General features: G+C 50.6%; 1 protein-coding gene across 2 annotated transcripts in view; it reads left to right on the top strand.

Moving 5' to 3' along the window:
- The window catches only part of PYROXD2 (pyridine nucleotide-disulphide oxidoreductase domain 2), a 35,337-nt gene that overhangs the window by 6,086 nt on the left and 12,319 nt on the right, over positions 1 to 16,932 (top strand). For both annotated transcript variants that reach the window (XM_032281249.1, XM_032281248.1), the window contains exons 3-10: positions 1,808 to 1,901; positions 2,228 to 2,301; positions 9,316 to 9,471; positions 12,006 to 12,159; positions 13,534 to 13,595; positions 13,692 to 13,789; positions 15,768 to 15,909; positions 16,292 to 16,426. In XM_032281249.1, coding sequence (XP_032137140.1) covers positions 1,808 to 1,901; positions 2,228 to 2,301; positions 9,316 to 9,471; positions 12,006 to 12,159; positions 13,534 to 13,595; positions 13,692 to 13,789; positions 15,768 to 15,909; positions 16,292 to 16,426 — 915 coding nt within the window. The remainder of the gene's footprint in view (positions 1 to 1,807; positions 1,902 to 2,227; positions 2,302 to 9,315; positions 9,472 to 12,005; positions 12,160 to 13,533; positions 13,596 to 13,691; positions 13,790 to 15,767; positions 15,910 to 16,291; positions 16,427 to 16,932) is intronic.

Below are 16,932 nucleotides of genomic sequence, written 5' to 3'. Positions count from 1 at the left end.
CCCAGCCTGATTTTATATTAATATAAACAAAGATTCATCTCCCAGCTCTGCCACTTTCTATTTGTGAAGGTTAAGGTGAGTCACTTAGCCTCTCTGAGCTGAGGTAGAATGGAAAAATGGCACCTGCCCTCACAGAGCTGTTGTGAAGGTAATAGATCATTTGCTGCTAGGACCTAGCGCATGCAGCCTTGCACACATGGTGGCTATTATTGGAAGTTTCCAGCCCAGGGAAGGCTAGCATCCATGCCCTTCTGCCAAAGCCCACCAGGAACACACTTGTAGTTAGTCTAGTTGGGTTTCTCGCTCTTTGCAGTGAGGGAAGTCTGCATCATGGGAACCTCAGGATGCCTCAGTAAGAAGGTTTTAGAAAGAACCTAGCACAGGATTTGGGCTTTGGTTGATGATTCGAGGGAAGGCTTGAGAAAATAGGGGTTGCCGTAGATTCGATACTGTCAGGAAGGAGGGACAGCCTGCAACTGGGCAGCTCAAGAAGTCTGATCTGTAGGGAGGAAAGACGAGTGTAAGGAGAGGCGTTATTGGTAAAGAAGCAGCAGTCACTCACTTCAGCCAAGACAGGGGTTTGGTGTTAGGTACGGAGACATTGCTATTGTTGGTGCTTGCCTCATTGTATCATCGTCTCAGAGAAACCTTGTTGAGGTTGTCAATCTGTGAGATCGTTCCCGTGTCATAGGAGAATGATGTAGCTTACCTTGTGTGCCAGGCCTCAGCCACTGAGTGACGGCTGCTGTTTCTCAGTGGGATGTGTTAGGAGGACAGATGCTGGTTTCACACTGTCTGGTTTCATTTCCCAACACCTCTACTCATCAGCACTGTGAGCCTGAGGCAAGCTGTTACGCTCATTGAGCCTCTGTTTTGTCATCTGTAAAATGGGAGAATCAGTACCTACCTCTTGGCTGGTGGGAAAAATTAAACAAGGCGATGTACTCACTGTTTCTGGCACATAATAGTTTCAAGTGAGCTTTTTGAAAAGTCTTTCTCATGACACCATTCCTGCGGTCCCACTGGCATCAGTGGTGGTGGAAGGGCCAGCATTTTAGATTGGTAGACTTATGACCAGTTTGGTTCAACAAATATTTATTGATTTTTCCACTAAATGCTAGGAAAAAAGCTAATAGAAATCCTTGCATCATTTGTTCTCCCAAAATAAAGCTCTGCTATGAACAGCTTCATTTATGGGCACATTCTCTGTGCCAGGGACAACTTAAAGTCCTGTCTAAGGACCAGCTCAGTTCATCCTCACAGCAGCTTTATGAAGTGGGTAAAGTCAGGAGTATTTTCATTAGCCCCATTTTTGCACGTGAGCAAACTGAAGCCAGGTGGATCAGGTACTGAGGCTGCAGCAGCAGAGAGAGAACGAGGGGCTGAACCTGGGCGGAGGGGTCAGCATTCACAAGTTCGACCTCACCATGCTGCGACCACAGGAGAAATGAGGTTTGCTCCCTGCCTGGAAGAGAGGGACGTCCCAGGGCAGGGTGGCAGGAAGCAACGTGAGTCCCCAAGGCATAGGCTGCTAAGGAGGGAAGACTGCCTTCAGCTGGGAAGTGGAGGGGCAGAACACAGGCGTGTTGGATCTTAGAGGACATCTATGAAAGGCGAGAGTGGAAGGAGAAGCACAGGGAGGGGCATTCCCAGAGGCAGAAATAGCACGAGCAGGTGGGGAGGCCGTGGGTGGGGTGTGGTGCACGCTGGCCTAGAGTGAAGACCTTAGTCTGTGGGTCAGCTCCAGGGAGCCTGGACGTTTCAGAGGGATACAGGGAGGGCCCCATGTGCCGCCCCCTCTTCCCAGGCAGCATACCTGCAGAGACTGGGGGTGAACACCGCCATCTTCGAAACACGCCATGTGATCGGCGGTGCAGCTGTCACTGAGGAGATCATCCCAGGTGAGCTCTGATATGGCATGGAGGAGCAGAGGGCAGTGACTCCTGGTGACGGTCTTCATCCCCGGTGACCCTGGTGACAGTCTTCATCCCCGGTGACCGTGGTGATGGTCTTCATCCCCGGAGACCCTGGTGACGGTCTTCATCCCCGGTGACCCTGGTGACGGTCTTCATCCCCGGAGACCCTGGTGACGGTCTTCATCCCCGGTGACCCTGGTGACTGTCTCATCCCCGGTGACCCTGGTGACGGTCTTCATCCCTGGTGACCCTGGTGACGGTCTTCATCCCTGCTGACCCCTGATGACGGTCTTCATCGGATTTGGTTTCAGAGTTTAAGTTCTCCCGTGCATCCTACCTGCTCAGCCTGCTGAGGCCACAGATTTACACTGACCTGGAGCTGAAGGTAGGGTCCCCCTGACCCAATTGTGGGGAGGGAGGCAGCAGTTTCATCTTCCCAACCTGGGTGGAGGTTCCCTGTTCTGTGCCCAAGGTGATGCCCACCCCTGAGGGCTCTCTCTTCCACCCATGTCTTGTGTATCCCACATGGTCTCCCTGCTGCGTTCGCACAGACGGGTTTTGTCTCATCCATATAGTGTCTTGAAAAGTGTGAAATATCATACAAAAATCAGACCTCTTTTGAAGAACGGGCTTTGTCACCCTCAGGCCCACTTGGAACACCTGTCTGAAGCCTTGGGTGCCTGAGCTTACAGCAGCCTTGGGCCATGGGCCTGATTTCTGCCCTCATTCAAGTGTAGAGCTGCTTTCCTCTCTTGGCAGCTGGAGCAGGAAGTGGGGCCCGGGGACTTTCACCTCTTCTGGCTCCCGGGCTGTTTGGAGGGATCCTGGGAGGCTCATCTGGTGCTGTTTGCCTCTCTTAGTCCGCTGACCTTCGTCCACAGTCTTGCCCAAGCCTGGCCCCCACGCTTTCACCTTCCTTCACCCCCACTGTCTTATAAACCACATCACCACATTCCTGAGGCTGACTGGCTTCTACCTGCTTGGTGCCACTGTCACCCACCGTTCAGAGAAAAAGGTTCTTGGTGCCGTCTGCACAAGCAGCTGCCACTCACTTTGGCACCATCTTTGCTCTAAACTCAAAATTTGAAGCTAGTAAGAAGTCCAGCGGCTTTCACAGCTCTTTGGCTGCTCTAACTGGTTCATGTAGAGAGTCCGTCAAGCCACTGAGACAGAGTATGTGCATCCTGGTACCAGTACTGGATGAAATTCAGCGAGGCCTGGGGGTGGGTTGCTGGCCTTCAGTCCAGTCCAGACCACAGCAGCAGGCAATTTGTAAATGCGCCACTTATTCATAGTGGCAGATGTTGGGGAGCGGGGACCCTCCTTTGGCAAACCTGATTTATGAGACGAAGAATCACAGAATAGAGATTTTCACTTGATTATTCTCTTTATTTAAAAAACGTTACTCGTTTGAAATGGTATTTGTCATAGTGTTCCTTCACCTAGAAGTTCCCAAGTGAACTGAGCAGATGCTTTAACCTCTGCCTTGGGCTGCATCAATAGGAGTACGGTGCCCAGATCAAGGGAGAAAGCAGTCCTGGTGCGTGACGTGCAGGACTTGCCCCATCTGGAGAACCTTGTTTTAGCAGGACATTGACAGCCTGGAGGGCATCGACAGGAGGGCAACTAAACTCTTTCCAGGAATATTCTCTTTCCAAAACTGTAATGGAGAGCATTTATTTTACCAGCATCACATCCTGGACTATGACCTTCAATGTTCTATCTCAATCGATCCTCACCTGTAAGGCAAGAACTATTTTACAATCAGAGAGCTAAAGCTCAGGGGTTAAGTTCACACAGCTAGAAAGTGATGGAGAATTCCAGCCAAGGCCTGACTGTCCCCTACTCTTTGTTCTTGAGCCTCTTGTCCTTGTCCAGGCCTCTTGTACCGGTACCACTGAGACTCACACACGTGGTCATAGACAGAGCACCCCTGGCAGCTCCAGCCTGGGTGTGCACAGAGGCCGAGACTGGAGCTGCTGGAAACTAGCCGGCTGCGTCTGCCTCCCTGCTCCACAGCTCACCACGTGGTGAAATTCTTCCTCATCTGTAAGATGGGAATGGTAACAGCACCTGCCTTCTAAGGCTACATCAGCACAGTACCTGGTGCACAGAAGGGCTTGGTACTTGTTGGTATTATTATCACCCCCATTTGGCACTTGAGAAAACTGAGGCTCCAGAAAGACCCATGGCTGGTGACTCCTCACCCACCCTGCCCCTTACAAGGCTGTAGCCTGGACTAAAGTGTGAGGCTTGACTTTGGCACCCCTGCACCTCCTCTCCTCCCTGAGCCTAAATACCCTCCACTGACCCGCTGTGGTCCCTACCAGGGCAGGACCCCAGCGGCCTCCCTGTCCTGGGAATTAGTTTCCACAGCTGTCAATGCGAGCACTGAATTGGATCACTTCCCAGTTCCATCCACCTAGAAAATGAGTGTGCTTTTGCAGCGGCCCCGTGCTGGGTGATAGAATCCAGGCTGGCAGGGCAGAGCCTTTGCACTGACAGAGAGGAGGGTATGGAATGGGGCTTTTCATCCCCACCAGCCAGAAGCCACCTTGCCCACCTCCACCCTGGGCCAGCCTTGACCTCATTGCCAGAGGCAACCCCATACTCCCTCCCCTCCCTCACTGACCTTCTGGGTCTCGTCCTTGTTCATTTTGCTCTTGCTTTTCTCCTGGAAATCTCTCTAAGGCGGGCCTCTCAAACTGGCAGGGCCACAGACTATGACCCGGGAAACTGCTGGGGAAGTGGAGACTTCCCTGGGTTCTTGCTCACAGGTCTGATTCATGGCAGTGGTGGGGCCCAGAAAAGGTCATTTTTATAGCATTCTCAGGTCATTCTGAAAGAGGAGGCCCCCGGAACACAACTTTGAGAAGCCCGCCCTTTAAATCACTCATATCTCTGGTCCTTTAGACACACACCCTTCACGTACACACCCTTTCCAGCAGCTTCCATCCAGATGGCTATGCATGCTGAGAACTCTCATGGGGTAAATAAAAGAAGGGTTTTGCTTTCATTTTGTTTTATTTTGTTTTGTTTTTAAGAAAAAAACTCCATAATCTGAACAAATCCATGGATATAATCTGATGGTTATTTAACATTTCCCTTCTCATTCAGACTCTGCATATTAAAACCATCGTTAAAAGAAAAACCTTTACCAAATTAAATTTAACAGAGTTTAATTGAGCAAAGAATGATTCATAAATGGATCAGCCTCCTGAGCCAGAGTATGTTCAGAGTCTCCAGCAGAGCCCCGTGGTGGAAGAAGATTTATAGACAGAACGTGAAAAGTGATGTACAGAAAATGGAACAGAAACAGCCAGATTGGTTACAGCTCATCTGCTCCCCTTTGATTGGCCAAAACTCAGCGATTGACACAGGAGTAGGTTACCATCGGTTTACACCTCCTTCTAGGTTATAGTTCACTATGAACAGAGAAACCTTTAGGCTGAGCTTAGTGTATTTAAAGAGGCAGCTTTAAGCTAAATTTGATTTAACACCATTAAGAATGACAGAGCCTCCATTTATAAGAGAAAGTCCTGGAATGAAATGAAAAATTATTCATAGTCAATTAGTTATACTTGAAATAACTTTTGCATTCCTCTTAGGTCCCTGATTTAGGGGGTCATTCATTCACTCATTCATTCAGTCCATGTTTCTGAGCACCTGCTGTGGCCAGACACAGAGAAGCCCTTGGGAGTACAGCCGTGAACTAGGAAGGCAAGGACCCTGCTGTTAGGCAGAGAACTTCAGGTAGAGCTAAGTGCCAAGAAGAAAAGAAAAGAAGGCAGGATTAGAGAAAGTGGAGATTCCAGCCTGGATGGTGACCAGGAAGGACATCTTCCTCAAGGAGGCGACATTTGAGCAGGTATTCAAATACCAAGAGGCCACCAGCAGCAGCCATGTGGACATCTGGGCAGAGCCTCTAGTCAGAGGGAAGAAGAGATGGACCCACACAGGCCGGCGTGAGCAGAAGGCGGGTCAGTGTGGCCAGAGCAGTGGAGTGACAGGCAGAGGGCGGCAGACTGGGGTGGGAGGGGCAGGGGCCACCTCAGGGACTGCATTTTATCCAAGTGCAGCGGAAGCAAGTGGGGTGTGTGATCAGGAATTTCAGCGCTAGGATTTGTGATTTACAGAGGGTCAGCCGGCCGGCTGGCTGGTGAGGACTGGGTGGGATCAGGCGGGGCCGCATGTGGACCGCCAGGCTCTGCGGCAGCGCTTCCCAAAATGGCGGCTTGGAGGGACGCGCGCAGACGCTGGAGGCAGCGGACGCGATGTCAAGGATGACAAGGAGAGAAACTGAGGCTGCGTCCTGGGTGTGAGAGTGTTCACTGCATTAAGAACAACCAAGCTGGAAGTTTGTCCAGCTTGGAGTCAAACAATGTCTCCATCTCAGGGTTAGGAAGGACCCCAGCGGCCTCCCGGCGCCGGCGCCGACGCCGGCGCCGGCCCCTGGCAGTGTCGGGACTCCCGCCGCAGAGTGCGGGAGCCGCCGCGAGCCCGCCCGCCTGGAGGCCCCCGTGTGGAGCGACCCCAGCGGTGATTGTTGGAAAAGCCTGTTTTGGGTTTCCTCGCGCTTTCCTAAAACCTCCACTCACAGATCTCGTCTGTCTTCTGTGGCCCTACCATTTTATTCCGTCAGCAGAATGTCTGCACGCGGGGGCACAGCGGTGGATAAAATAGACAGTGCCCCTGACCTCACAGGGCTTACATTCTACGTGGGGAGACAACGAAAACACTAAATATGTGGTTAGCCATGTGGGGACAAGTGCTCTGGAGGAGACTCTTGCAGGGTGAGGGTGCCGGCAGTGCAGGGGAGGCCTGGCTGATGCGGCAGCATTCCCGCCCAGGCCGCGGATCTGGAGAAGGAAGTCTCCACAGCAGAAGCTGGAGGTAGCACGGGCCCCTTTTGTTCTATCTGTGCCTCGTTTGCAGAAGTAGATGTGCGCTTGGGAAGTTCTGTGTGCTAATCAAATATTTGTAAATCAAATCATATTTTAAATGCATCAAGGGAACTTCCATTTAAAGTGACCCTGGAGTAAATGAGTCTGCAAAGTAAATAAAATGTTCTGATGTGAATAATTTATCTACCTTGTAAGTATAGATTTTCACATAACCACTGCTTTATTGTGTCTTTCTAAATTTTATTATTTATTTCTGAAGTGGGGCAGTTACAGCCCGGTGCTGAGAGCCAGGGCCTTGGAGTTACAGAGCTGTGGGGTTTGGAAACCCAGATCTACCTCCCAGTGACCTGGGACAAGTTATTTAACTCCTCTGAGCCTCTCTTGTTGCTTTTGTACAATGAGGATAATGAGGCAGCCACGTGCCACGTGACGCCATGTCGGTCAATGACAGACTATAGACAGTAGTGGTCCCCTAAGCTCACAATGGAGCTGAAAAAGTCCCTGTCTCTCAGCGATGTCATACTCACAGTGCAACATGTTACTCATGTGTTTGTGGCGATACTCCCACTGTGCTGCCATGGTCTAAAATCTAGTACATGCAATTATATACGGCACATGATACTTGATAGTAAATGACTTTGTCACTGGCTAATGTATTTATTATACTATACTTTGTATCACTACTTTAGAGTGTTTTCCTTTTCCTTGTTTAACAAATTCATTGTAAAACAGCCTCAGGCAGGTCTGTCAGGAGGTATCCAGCAGAAGGCATTGCTGTCTAGGAGATGACAGCTCCACGTGTGTTACTGTCCCTGGAACCCTGCAGTGGGACAGGATGTCCTAGAACCCTGCAGTGGGACAGGATGTGGAGGTGGAAGGGCAGTGATATTGACGATCCTGTCTCTGTGCAGGCCTAGGCTGATGTGTTTGCATGTCACTTTTTAGCAAAAAAGTTTAAAAAGTAAAAAATAAAAATAAAAGTTGTAAAAACAGGAAAAAACTATAGAATGAGGATATATAGAAATATTTTTACGTAGCTGTACAATGTGTTTGTGTTTTAGGCCAAGTGTCTTTAAAATAATCAAAAAGGTTTTAAAAATTAAAACGTTTATAAAGTTTAAAAGTTGCAGTGAGCTAACTTGCTGAAGAGAATGTTTTAATAAATGTAGTGTGGCCTACGTGTGCTGTATTTATAAAGTGTGCAGGACCGTACAGCAGTGTGCTGGCCTTCACACCCACTCACACTCACTCATCCAGAGCAGCTTCCGGCCCTGCAGGCTCCATTCACCTCGAGGGCGCTATACAGCATCATTTTTTATTTTTTATGCCATATTCTTAATATACCTCTTCTATGTTTGGATATGTTTTAGGGGGTTTGTTTTGTTGAGACAGAGTCTCACTCTGTCACTATGCTGGAGTGCGGTGGTGCGATCTCGGCTCACTGCAACCTCCGCCTTCTGGGTTCATGCAATTCTCCTGCCTCAGCCTCTCGAGTAGCTGGGATTACAGGCATGCGCCACTACACCTGGCCTATTTTTGTATTTTTAGTAGAGATGGGGTTTCACCATATTTGCCAGGCTGGTCTCGAACTCCTGACCTCAAGTGATCCTCCTGCCTCAGCCTCCCTTTAAAGTGCTGGAATTACAGGCATGGGCCACTGCACCCAGCCTAGATATGTTTAGATACACCAATACTCACCATCGTATTACAGTTGTCTATAGTATTCAGTGCAGTAACATTTTAATGCAGGCTTGCAGCAACGGGCTACAAGTGTGTAGTAGGCTATCAGATGTAGGTGTGTGTAGGTACACTCTGTGATGCTCAAACTGTGATGAAATTGCCTAACAATGCATTTCTCAGAACATAGCCCCATTGTTAAGTGATGCAAGACTGTTACATCACATTACAAAGCTGTTGTGAGGTAACCACTGTAAACCCTAGTACAGTCCCTGGCATACAATGAGCGTGACATGGTGTGGTGTGGTATGACGTGGCGTGGTGTAGTGTGTGGTATGACATGGTGTGGTATAGTATGATGTGGTATGATGTGGCTTGGTGTAGTTTGGTGTGGTATGATGTGGCATGGTATAGTATGGTGTAGTATGACATGGTGTAGTGTGATGTGGTATGGCATGGTATAGTATCATATGGCATGGTAGGGTGTGGTATGGCATGGTGTGTATGGTGTGAGGTGGTGTGGTATGGTATAAGGTAGTGTGACACGGTGTGATGGTGTATGGCATGGCATGTGTGGTATGTATGGTATGGTATAGAATGGTATAGTGTACTGCAGTGTGATACAGCATCGTCTACCATAGGGCACTTGGGCAAGACGGCTTTCTATAAACTTATATTTAAAAAACAGACACCAGGGTCATATACTTGGGAACCTGCACACAGGTACCTAAATGGTCACACAGACACAGTTGGAGAAGGGTGATGGGCAGAGACCACAGAACCATTAATATGTTGCCTGTGCTGTTTGTGTGCTGCAGAAACATGGGCTGAGGCTTCATCTTCGAAACCCCCACTCCTTCACCCCCATGCTGGAAGAGGGTGCAGGCGGCAAGGTGCCCAGGTCCCTTCTGCTGGGCACAGACATGGCAGAAAACCAGAAGCAGATCGCCCAGTTCTCCCGGAAAGATGCCCAGGTAGGGAAGGCAACCAGTAACTGAGCTCCTCCTCCCTCAGCAGCCTGGAGAGGGGTCTGGTTGGATTGTGCTAGAACAATTGTCCAAAGGCCATGGGCACTGGGCCAGGCCACCCCACATTCCTGAGAACTCCGGTCAGTGCCAGCTCTTGATCTCAGGTACTGTGAAGAGAAGCAGGTGGAGGATGCCAATTAAGACCAGTAAACTGGGAGGCCCGCACACCTGCGTGTGTGAGTATGCGGCCCCTGTCCCAGGGCTGTGCATGCTGAGTTCAAGAGGAAATGCACTGGCATGTTCTCACACTGGTTATGTGCTTCATACCCCTCCTGCTTTCAGACAGAGTTCCAAGTGTCTGTCCACATGAAAGCCGAAAAGGAGGATGAGGGAAGATCAGAGACAATTAAGGTTAAAATGAACTGGATCAGGAACTTAGGACAAGGGAGTTCTAAGTATTCATTCAGTGTGGCATCCCAAGGCTCCATCCTGGCTGCCCAAGGCAACAAAGTGTCCATGATGGAGTGCAGGTCTGGTGACAGCAGGAACACATGACAGATGGGGAATGCACTTCTTTTTCCTTGGGATTGCATTCTAGGAATTTGCTGGGTGGCTTTGTCTAGACGAGTCGCTGAGTTCCAGCAGGGGCCTGCCACGATTGGTTCTGCAGATATGGAAAGATTATTTGAATGGCCATTTTGTATGAAGCCTGGATACAGGCCGAGGTGGAGACATTTTTGTAGGAAGAACCTAGGTTAATAGAACCGTGTACATTGCTCTTGTTGTGTTAATCTAATGTTGGGTAAAACTTAGAGAACTGCAAACACACAGCCTGTACATCTCTTCAGCCAACAGTTTTCAAACCTGGCTGATGATCAGAATCACCTGAGGAGCTGACCCTTTTATTTTGTTATTTTATTTTCTTTATTTTTGAGACAGGGTCTCACCCTGTCACCCAGGCTGGAGTGCAGCAGTGCGATCTTGGCTCACGGCACCCTCCACCTCCGGGGCCCAAGCAAGCCTCCTGCCTCAACCACCTGAGTAGCTGGGATTACAGGCATGCACCACCATACCCGGCTAAGTTATTTTTAATTTTTTTGTAGAGACAAAGGTCTCACTGTGTTACCCAAGCTGATCTGGAACTCTTGAGCTCAAGCCATCCTCTCACCTCAGCAACCCAAAGTGCTAGGATGACAAGCATGAACCACCGCACCTGGCCCGAGAGGCTTAGCTTTTTAAAAGTGCTTCTCTGGGGGTTCTTTTATGCAGCAAGTTAGAGACCACCGCCTGCTTCCTCTCTTCCAAATCCTGCCCACCTCAGATGCACTTGAGGGGATTGGGCACAAGGCCAGGTCCCCGGGCCTGCAGGACACTAGCTGTGGCCCTACGCTCTAGCGACCACACACGCAGGAGACAAGGGCCCATTTCCCATCATGGAAAGTGAGGAGCTTGATTTCTGGTTTTGTCTTTTCATGCTGTCATATTAAAGGCCTGCTTAGAGGAAGCTGTTTAACTTCATTTTTACCAAGACATCTCAAATGTATTTTAACATGGGACTTTTCTTTACGTAATACTTATTAAAATGCCATGGGTGTGTCCATGGGTACAGATGGACCAAAATTCAAAGTTCAGGGCTAAGAAGAATCAGGTGGGGCCCCCCGTAGCACAGGCGTCTGTCACTCCTCCTGTGCCTACCAGGGAAAGAGGGGTGGGTGTTGGAAACCAGGCTTCCAAAAGTGGATTCTGACATGGGAGCTTGTGGGGTGAGATTGGCAGGCTTCTGTGACTGCAGGTGATGAGACAGCATGGGAGACCTACAGACTGGAAAAGAATACAGGCAAGGAGGCCTAACTTCTACCAGTAATATATGAAAGGACAGAAAGACAGGCTGGGTGTGGGGGCTCACGCCTGGAATCCCAGCACCTTGGGAGGCTGAGGCAGGCAGATCACTTGCGGTCAGAAGCTAGTAACCAGCCTGGCCAACATGGTGAAACTCTGTCTCTACTAAAAATACAAAAATTAGCCGGTGTGGTGGCATATGCTTATAATCCCAGCTACTCAGGAGGCTGAGGCAGGAGAATCACTTGAACCCGGGAGGCAGAGGTTGCAGTGAGCTGAGATCACACCACTGCACTCCAGCCTGGGTGACAGAGCGAGACTCTGTCTCAAAAAAAAGGACAGAAGGAAGAAACTTGTAAGTGATTTCATGGTTTATCGCAGAGACCACACTCTAAGATTCTTGCCAGTTTTCTGTGGGTGACACTTTGTGTTGGCCAGCATTAGCTCCTTGTGGCACTCCTGGTGGCTCTCCTGTTGCCCAGGGTCTCCCTGACCCTCCAGCCCCACCCCATGCACTCTTCCTGGTGTTGATGTTAACCCAGAGACCTGGAACTGGGGGAGCTCAACAGAGCCAAAGCCGAGCCACAGCAGGGAATGAGGCCTGAGGAACTGTGATGCTGTGGGGGGTGACAGGCCATGTGGGGGCAGCATGGAGGTCAAGGATGTGGATGGTGGAGCCTTGATGCAGAGCTCTGTTCCAGGCCTTTCCCAGATACGAGGAGTTCATGCACTGCTTGGCATTAGCCATTGACCCTCTGCTGGATGTGGCTCCCGTGGACATGGCGGCCTTCCAGCGTGGCTCCCTGCTGCAAAGGATCAGGTCGCTCTCCACCCTCAAGCCCCTGCTGAAGGCAGGTAAGTCCAAGTGCAGGCACCGGAGCATGATGAGTGACCTTCAGGGACGAAAGTCCATTGTCTTGATGCCTGGACACAAGCCTGGGCCTCCGGTGCAGCCTGCCAGCTGGGTTCGGTTAACATGCTGTGATCAATTAGGGGCGGCCTGGAGCACTTTGTTGAGTGTCTTAGGCTGATGAGCCTTTAAAATAGAGCCTGAGACCAAGGCTTATGCGTGGGTAGTTCATTTGAAAGGGTGACGCCACGGCATAAAAATAGGAGAAAGAGGGAGAGAAAGAGTCAATACCAGGGTGTGTGGTCGCACCAGCCAGCACTGTGGGTGACAAGGTGCTGGACCTGTGTGGGCCCTCTGGGAAGCCTTATGAAATGCATTTGAGGAACCTTCTCGGGAGATGGAAAGGAAAGTATCCATTGAGTTCTATCCCCCATTGGTCAAGGCTTGCCTCACAGGGCATTGACTCCCACGCTTCCAGGCTGTGCATCTGTGGATGCCAAGTAGGTTCCCATGAGTGCCCTGCTGTGGTGCCAGAGAAGCCCTAGGGAAGAAATAGAGAGGCTCACTTTTCAAGACTGAAGTGAGATGCTGTGGAGTTGACCGTGTGAAGCTGATCAAAGCCTGCATGGAGCTCAGCCTAAAAGCCATGGCTCGAATAAGATATAGGGACCAAGAGATTTGAAGAGCTGCCCCATACAGAAAGAATGCTAGATTTGGGCTCAGCAAGGGGAAGTTCTGTGATCAATTAGTATTGTTTGCCATGAGTATGAGAATGGAAGGCTCATAAAGTGTGCTATTATTTTCTACCCTCCTTGAGGGTATACACACCAGTTTAGCTTCTATATCCTAGAAAAAAAAACCAAATCATTTGTTTCCCACACATCTTTGTGGTTCAGCTGATCCCAGCTGGCTCAGCTGATTTGGTCTGGTATCATGCGTGTGTTTGTGTCTGTGGCAGCTCCGTGGAGGCAGCTCTGCTCCAAACCTCCCATCCTCCTTGTATAAGGACATGCTGATCACATGCTTGATATTTTCCAAGAATAATGCTAACTGCTTGAATGCACTAAGTGCCTATGAACTTGCAAATGCTTTACCTAGCTTACTTAATTCTCACCATAGTCCTTAGGGTATAAAATAGGATTCCCATTTTACAGGTAAAGAAGCAGGTTCAGGGATGTTAAAAATGTGCCCAGGCCCTGCAGCCAGTGAGAGGTGTGGCCAGGACTCAGACTAGATCTGTCCCTGCATTGGCTATGCTATGCCACCTCCTGGCAGGAAGTCTCAGCCTCCTCCCTTCTTTTAAAGCCCTGCCCCGGGCCAGGTCGAAGGGTTTCCCTGTTACCTGTTTCCACTTCTGTTTTGTGAATCATTTCTTGTAGGCCGCATCCTGGGAGCCCAGCTTCCCCGGTATTACGAGGTCCTCACAGCTCCCATTACCAAGGTGAGAAGTTTCCCAGCCTCAGACCAGACCAGGCAGTGAGGGGACCCCCCTCCCATCAGGGACCCTAAGCCCTTCTTTCTGCTTTGTGCTGTCCAGGTGCTGGATCAGTGGTTTGAGTCCGAGCCTCTAAAAGCCACTCTAGCCACAGATGCTGTGATTGGAGCCATGACAAGTCCCCGCACTCCAGGGAGTGGGTGAGTGAGGGGGGTGAGGCGGGACATGGGAGTGGAGCATGTCCCCCAACAGGAGTGAGGACAGCAGTGGCAGTGGCAGCAACAACCGCTGCCACTTACGGAGCTCACCCAGTGAGCCAGGAACCAAGCCGGGCATATCACACACAATTCATTTAACCCTCAGAGCAACATCTGAGAACTGCGGTTCAGAGAGGGGAGTGTCTTGCCCAGAGCCACTCAGCTAGTAAGTGGCAAGGCTGATTTCCAGCTCGAGGTGTCTGACTCCCCAGAATCTTCCTTCTTAGTGACGGTGCCCTACTGCTTCACTAAGAAAAGGCTCTCTCCCGCCTCCTGCTTGATATCTCAACGTTCATATCTTCTTTTCTCTCCTCTTCCCTTCCCTATTCCACCTCTCCACTACCACAAAGGCCCGTTCTCACTTCTCTCCCACCATTCCCTTCCCTAGGCTCTGGGACACACTCACACAGACACCTCAGGAGGGACGGGAAGCTGCCTTTCTCTTTGTGAGTGAGGGTTTGTGCTGACAGCCCAGTCCGAAAGGTGGCAGTCAGACACAGCGAAGCCTGCAGTGTGGTATGACTTAATGAGCCCCGCAGGAGCAGGAATGGAGAGGTGTGTGTGTGTGTGTGTGCGTGTGTGTTGGGATGGAGGATGATGCCACCAAGGGTTGGACCATTTCCAGTGCACCAGAAGATGCAGCTAGAAGCTAGAAGCTGTCAACGTGGCTTTTCTCTCAAGGGATGAGCACAGCCTTGGAAGTGGTTTTTCAACACATATTAAGCCAGCCCCAAGTTCCCCCAGGGCCCTGTGGGAGGGGGCTTGGCAGCAGTTGCTACACGTTGGCCAAGCTCTGATCAGCCAGCCTATCTGGATCTTCCAGCTGGGGCCTCCTGTCCTTTTCTTTTCGGATCTCTGGGAGGCTGACCCACTGCTCAGTTTGTGAAATGTGCCTTTAAGTAATTTGTTCCTTCATTAATTATTCCTACAAATATGGATGAGTGCTTGCCTGTACTAGGTGCTGGGGACACGGTAGTGAGCGGAGCAGACGTCCTGGTGGGTGAGAGACGGAGAGCGAGTGATGATAATGAAGTGGCGTGAGTGTGATGCTAGCAAGAGCAGCCGGGTCGCAGCCTGGCCTAGGATCAGGGAAGCCTCCACGTGGAAGAGGTGTTTGATCTGAGATGCAAATGGCAAGGAGGAGTTACTGAAACAGAAGGTGAGGGAGGAAAGGGCTTCAGGCTAACAGAACAGCAGGGGCAAATGCTGGGGTTGAGGGAACATGTGATGCATCCAAGGAATAGAGAGGTTCTGTTAGTTAGGAGGGTGGGGTACAGAGATGGGGACAGGATGAGGGATGAGGCTGGAGCACGTGCTAGGAGGCTGGCCATTACCCTAAGAGCAGCACCAAGCCGGGAGGCTTGGAACGGAGATAAGTGAGTGACAGGAGAATTGCTGGAGATGGGGACCTTGAAAGCCCTCTGGAGGCTGAGTTGGTGCTTTGTGGATGAAGATGGGGAAGGGTGGTAGAGGTTAAGGCTGACACCTGGATTTCTGTTGGAAACAGAATCTTTCATTGGAAGGTGCATTCACTGGGATGGGAAAGATTGAAGGGGAAGCAGCTGGAGAATAGGGAAAAGGTGGTGGGTTTAAGATGCCTGCCAAAAAAGCATCCAAATGGAGATATCTGTGGGTAGCTGGATGCGGGCTGGAGCTCAGGAGAATGCTGGAGCTGCAGGTTTGGGCGTAGCTGCCTTATTTTTGGTAATAAAGCTACGCACATAGACTCATTTGCTGGGGAAAGGGTGTAGAGAAGGCAAAGGGCTCCTACAAGAACTTGAGTTCATTAAAGGCTGCTGGGAAAAGGCTAGATGTTGGCAGGGAGGGGCTGAAAGTCAAGATGGAAAGGAATAGCTGCGCCTAGAACTCTGGGGAGATTAGATGCCACCCCCAGGCTCTGAGTTGGATGGTCTGTCCTCAGGTATGTGCTGCTGCATCATGTGATGGGGGGCCTGGAGGGGACACCGGGGGCCTGGGGCTACGTCCAGGGGGGCATGGGTGCCCTCTCTGATGCCATCGCAAGGTCAGCCACCACACATGGAGCAAGTATCTTCACTGAAAAGGTGAATGGCCCCTCTACCTCACCCCAACTGTTGGCAAGGATCCCAGGACAGAACAGAGTCTCAGATTTGGAAGGCCACTTGTTTTACCTATGAACAGAGGGGTGGTGGGCGGGTGGGCAGGCAGGGAGGTTGAAGAACTTGAAGAATCAAGAGACTAAGGTCACGCTGCCTGCTAGTGGCTAACCACTCCCCTTAAATTCCCTGATCACGGAACCACCTGTGGGCTGAGGCTTCATGGAGAAGCTGCAGAACTTGGTGGGGCGGTTTTGGGATGAAGAAGCTGTGAATGCCTAGGAGCAGCACAGACCATGGAAATCCCACAAGATCTAACTTGAATTTCCCTTCCTGGGGGTTTCCGGGGCCTCTTTCTGGTGAGCTGTAGACAGTGGCGAAGGTGCAGGTGAACAGCGAAGGCTGCGTGCAAGGAGTTGTGCTGGAAGATGGCACAGAGGTGAGAAGCAAAGCGGTGCTGTCCAGCACATCACCACAGATCACCTTCCTGAAGCTGACGCCACAGGTGAGGCTGCCGGGGGAGGGAGGGGGGAGTTTAGATGTCTGCCCGAACAGGGGTTGGAAACCGTGGGGATTGAGGGAGCCAGGATTGCATCAGGATGTGAGACACAAAAGTGAAGTCTCTGCATTTGGGAAGCAGGAGGTAAGGGCAGGTAGCAAACAGGGAAGAAGCCTCACAGGTGAGGAGAAAGGGCCAGAGATGTGAAGTGAGCAGGGTCCTGGGCACTGGCCGAGCCAGAGCTGGAACCCAGGTCTAACTTTCAATCGGGAGTTATTTCCACAACTTTCCTATGTTCCTGATTTCTCACCTCTCAGCAGCTCTAATTCCATCGCCTGGGTCAACAATCTATTGTAATATCCATGATTATTAATTAATGATAACAAAAAGCCACAAAACTTTTGGGCATACAACAAGAAATACTGGCACCCAGAAATGGAGACTTCAGTTGATCTTGGTGGATTTCAGCTGCCCAAGGCTTGCCTGTGCATCTGCAGTCAGCTGTGGGTCAG

This window comes from Sapajus apella, unplaced genomic scaffold (assembly GCF_009761245.1).
Source record: "Sapajus apella isolate SASKATOON/1434 unplaced genomic scaffold, GSC_monkey_1.0 scaffold13, whole genome shotgun sequence".
Taxonomy (NCBI): Eukaryota; Metazoa; Chordata; class Mammalia; order Primates; family Cebidae; genus Sapajus; species Sapajus apella.
This window is presented reverse-complemented; position numbering and strand designations above follow the sequence as displayed.